This window comes from Sminthopsis crassicaudata, chromosome X (genome assembly GCF_048593235.1).
Source record: "Sminthopsis crassicaudata isolate SCR6 chromosome X, ASM4859323v1, whole genome shotgun sequence".
Classification (NCBI taxonomy): Eukaryota; Metazoa; Chordata; class Mammalia; order Dasyuromorphia; family Dasyuridae; genus Sminthopsis; species Sminthopsis crassicaudata.
The window spans coordinates 39,277,576-39,282,352 of NC_133623.1; the positions used below are offsets into that span (position 1 = coordinate 39,277,576).

General features: G+C 62.9%; 1 protein-coding gene across 1 annotated transcript; it reads left to right on the top strand.

Moving 5' to 3' along the window:
* Nucleotides 1–1,585: 1,585 nt before the first annotated feature.
* On the top strand, nt 1,586–3,655 carry SOX3 (SRY-box transcription factor 3). The gene has a single exon (XM_074277757.1). It carries the CDS (start codon nt 1,834–1,836, stop codon nt 2,872–2,874), a length of 1,041 nt encoding a protein of 346 aa, XP_074133858.1. The 5' UTR covers nt 1,586–1,833; the 3' UTR covers nt 2,875–3,655.
* Nucleotides 3,656–4,777: the final 1,122 nt, after the last annotated feature.

A 4,777-nucleotide genomic window follows, 5' to 3' on the forward strand; every position in this document is an offset into this window, starting at 1 on the left:
GAGTGGAAAAAACCCGAAATGGCAAAAGAAGAGAAGCAGGGAACGGGAGAAAGAGCTGGGGGTGCAGCAGGAGAGGAGGAAAAGGGGGGCCTGGCTGGTTCCTCCTTACCCCACAAAAGAGACAGCTTGGAAGGAGCACGGGGCTGAGAAGCCAGTACGAATGTTCCAGAGCTGCTTCGGGCGGCCCCCCCCCTCCCCCTGTCTTTCCCTCAGTCTGAGCCTCAGTTTCCACTTTTCAAATGAGGGGTGTGGTCCCTCTGGGTCCTAAAGTCGAACACCCGCAGAAAACCAAAGGCAAACAACCGTTTCCCTTTCCCCAATTGAGGGGGGTAGAGCTAAAGCTACCTCCGGTGCTCCCGGCGCCCCCCCCCCCCCCGCACTTCCCCGCAGCAATGTCCCGCCGCTGGAGCTCCCGGGCTGGGCGAGCTCGGCCCCCCCCTCCTGCCCGCCTCCACCTGCGGGGCCCTAGGCTCCCGTTCCCGAGCCCGGAGGCTCGGCGGTACTTTCTCCCCCCTGGGGCTGGGGCGCGTCACTCTCCCCTCTCCATCCCCGAGCTTCAAGGCTCCGGAACTGAAGGGTGGGCCGGGAGAGGGACGGGGGCTGCTGGGGCAGTGGGCAAGCTAGCCGCGGCGTGGGGGGAGGGAATCCCGGGGGGAGGGGGGAGATGTTAATTTATTAACAGATCTCAAGACTGTAAAAGTGAGTCTCGGAATGGAGTCCGCTCTGCGGAGGGCTCCCCGTCAGCAAAGTATCCGAACCGGGGAAGCTCGAGCGCCGCAGAAGGCTACGGTTGTGGTCCTAATAGCATTCCTTCCCCCCCCCCCCCCCGCGTAGTTACGGGGCACAGAGACAGCCAAATAAAGCAGAGGGAGTGTCCAAGAAGTTCTCCGTATTGCCCGGGGAGTGCCCGGCCCCGGCGCCACACCTACTCACAACTCCCTAGCGCCAGCTTCACACTTCTTTTAACACCTAACAGAGAACAAGGGAGCTGAAGGTGCACTCTCTCCCCTCCCGGGAATTCCGGGCCCGGGCCACGGGGAAAGCAGAAGAAAACCCCGGCCTCTTCGCTCAGCATTTCATCGCTTCCACTTCTGATTTATTCCAGGGGAGCCTTTAAGGTTAAAAGGTCCTCCAACCTAGATCAGCGGCTGCGTCCTCCCCCTGCCCCCCGTCTCCCTCCCTCCTCCTTCCTTCCTCCTCCTCATTCCTTCCCCCCACCCCCGCCCACCCAAGTCCTTCTCCAGATCCCGACGCGGAATTGAATCCGACACCCGGTGACAAAGAGCACCCCCACCCCCCCCAAGCGAAAGTTTTACAACTGGTCAATTCGTCTTCTCCGGGGCCTGTCGGGATCTGCGCTCTGATTGGCTGCCGCCCGTTCATTTATAGGCAGTCAATCAGGCTCCTCCAGAGCAGAGGAGAGGAGAGCCAGAGAGCTGAAGGAGCGTCCGGGAAACCGGGAGCTCCGGAGGCATCCCGACTCGCGTGTGTATGTGCGTGTCTGTGTTTCGTGTGTGCTCGTTCTTAGGGAGACGCCCGTCCGTGTGTTTCTGTGTACCCCCAGCCCCCCGAGCCCGGTGCTGACTGCCGGCAGGCGGCGAAGGGAGCCCCGAGGTGCCGAGAAGCGCGCGGCCGAGAGGTAAAGCGAGGCTCACCCGGCGGCCCCGGCGGCCGCGGCACAGGCGGAGGGCGAAAAGTTGCTGCAGTCTCCGGGACCTCGGACTCTGCCCGCGCCCCTCCCACCCGATCCCCGGGCGCTCGTTTCTTTCTCTTCCCTTCCCGCCTCGCGAGCGTCCCACAGGCAAACTGGCGCACCTCCTGCCAGCGCCTGCCATGTACAGTCTCCTGGAGAGTGAGATGAAAAGCCCGGTGGTCCAGGGGCCTCCGGCGGGAGCGGGCGGCACCGCGGCCCCCGGGGGCACGGGCAAGAGCGGGGCGAATGCGGGAGGAGGGGGAGGGGGCGCCGCCGCCCCCGGCGGCGGCGGCGGTGGCGGCGGCGGCGACCAGGACCGGGTCAAGCGGCCCATGAACGCTTTCATGGTGTGGTCCCGGGGGCAGAGACGCAAGATGGCCCTGGAGAACCCCAAGATGCACAACTCGGAGATCAGCAAGCGGCTGGGCGCCGACTGGAAGCTGCTCACGGACGCCGAGAAGCGGCCCTTCATCGACGAGGCCAAGCGGCTGCGCGCCGTGCACATGAAGGAGTACCCGGACTACAAGTACCGGCCCCGGCGGAAGACCAAGACGCTGCTCAAGAAGGACAAGTACTCCCTGCCCGGCAACCTGCTCCCCCCCGGCACCGCGGCCGTCAACAGCCCCGTCGGCGTGGGCCAGAGGCTGGACACGTACGCGCACATGAACGGCTGGGCCAACGGGGCGTACTCGCTGATGCCCGAGCAGCTCAGCTACGGCCAGCACCCGGGCATGAACGGCCCGCAGCTGCAGCAGATGCACCGCTACGACATGGCCGGCCTGCAGTACAGCCCCATGATGCCGGCCGCCCAAACCTACATGAACGCCGCGGCCGCCGCCGCCGCCGCCTCCACCTACGGCGGCATGTCTCCCGCCGCCGCGGCCGCCGCCTACGGCCAGCAGCCCGGCGCCGCGGCGGCCGCCGCCGCCGCCATGAGCCTGGGCTCCATGGGCTCCGTGGTGAAGTCGGAGCCCAGCTCCCCGCCGCCGGCCGCCATCGGCGCCCACTCGCAGAGGGCTTGCCTGGGCGACCTGAGGGATATGATCAGCATGTACCTCCCGCCGGGGGGGGACGCCACAGACGCTTCGTCCCTGCAGGGCGGCCGATTGCACGGCGTTCACCAACACTACCAAAGTGCCGGGACTGCGGTGAACGGCACCGTGCCACTGACTCATATCTGAGCCACCCGAGCGGCCCAAAGCCAACCAGACGACGAGCCAGCAGCCATCCCTCGTGCCCTGCTCTTCACCTCCTCTCCCGCTGCAGCCTTGCCTTCCCCGGCAGCCTCCTCCCGAGTCGGGACCGCCGTCCCCACTAGCCAGGGACTCGGGCAGTCCCGAGTACCACATTTCTTTTCCAGCGCACCACGCTCCTCGCCCGCCGGCCCCCGCCCCCGCCCTCCCCTTCCCCTATGTTTGCTGGGCATTTCTGTGATGTTTGGAAAACAGAGAAGGCCTCCTCTGCCCCCTCCCCCTCCCTCTAGCTTATCTCCCCGTAGTGCCAGGTCTTTGTGTTTAATTCGATATCTCGCATTGTCAGGGTTTGTTTAGACGTGGAAGAAGTCGGGAAGCGGGGAACGGGGCCGACTGTTTACACTTGTTTAACTACTTCTCTCTTCACCTAGTCTCGTTTAGCTTTCTATCCCGAACACTGGAGCGTCTCGCTCCCCGTCTCCTCGCCTTGGGGGGGGGGGGGGGAATATATTCTTCAGGTCGCAAAGGCAAGCTTCTAATTTATAGTAAGTCGTGTGTTCTTTCCTCACCGCGCTCTCGGGTTTGTAAGCTTCTGTATAAAAGTGGGGTGGGACTTTTCGATGGATGCTGAGTTCGTGGCTTCTACAAACAAAAACATCCGAAGCGGCAGCAGATGTGTTAGGGTTTGGGGTGGGGGTGGGGGGGATTTGTGTGAGCTTTTTAAAAGACTTTCCCCTGATCTCCGAGAGGAGAGCTCAATAAATTTTAGAACCGGTAATCACACGAGTCTTGGCGATTTTGTAACATTTCGTTTTAAAACGGGGGGGGGGGGGGGGGGGGCGGGGCGGGGCGGGCGCTGGGGCTGGGGGGGGGAGGGAAGGATGGGAGGGAAAACTTGTTCTTGTTCCCCGAAGGGCGCTTAGAAATGCTCTGCGGCCCCACACTTTGTCGTGAAGTTTTTCTCAAGGGAGAAGAGAGGAGCAAACGAATATGAGAGAATCTCCCTTCCACCATCCTGCCCTTTGAACTCCTTCAGAGTCCCCTGAGTGGGCACCAAGCGGGCGCTTCGGGGGGCGGGTCCGGGCACTAAGGGGCTGTACACTTGTTGCACGGTCGGGTTTGCCCTGAGCCGCACAGAGCAGAGGGCATTATAGCCCTCCGAGCTGCCCCTGGGGGCGAGCCGGCCCGGTGGGACCAAACCTGAGCCGAACTGGAATTTTTGACAAAACTAAAAAGCTGGCGGGAGATCTTCATTATAACCTTTCAAAGGAAAATGCCCACCGGAGCCTCGGGCGAGAGGATAAAGAAAACAAAGATCACCGTTTGAGGCTTCCCTTCTCTCTCTTCCCCTTCTGCGCCCCGTTGCCGCCCCCCTAGAGATTTCCAGACCGCTTTTAATGTCCTATTTCCCCTCTTTTCGAAAAGCCCCAGCTCGGAGTGTTTTCCTCGCAGTCCCCTCACTCGCCCCCTTCCTCCTCCCCGCCCTCCGTGCCACCGAGTGCGGCGGACAGTCGGCTCGGGAGAGAACCTCTGACTTCACCTCCCCGTTCTGTCCCCGTACTACCTGGGCGGCTACCCGCAAGTCCCTGTACCTCGGTTTCCTCGTTTGTAAAATCAGGGGCTAGGGCTAAGTGACCTTCCACTTCTAAACGTACAGCCCAGGGCGCCTTTTGCGCTCCCTGGATGTGAGGCACCAGCAAACGCCACCCAAACTGAAGCTTTGTCTTCTTTATTTGTCTGCCCGCTCCTCCGGCAGCGAGAGGCGGCCGCGTTAAAGTCCCGTCACTCGGCCGTCCTCAAGGAACGAAACTTGGGCTGCCGAATGAACCCGCCGCCCTCCCGACATATCTCCGTGCGCCCGCTCCGCCGCCGGGCAATGAGGGTCCCGAAG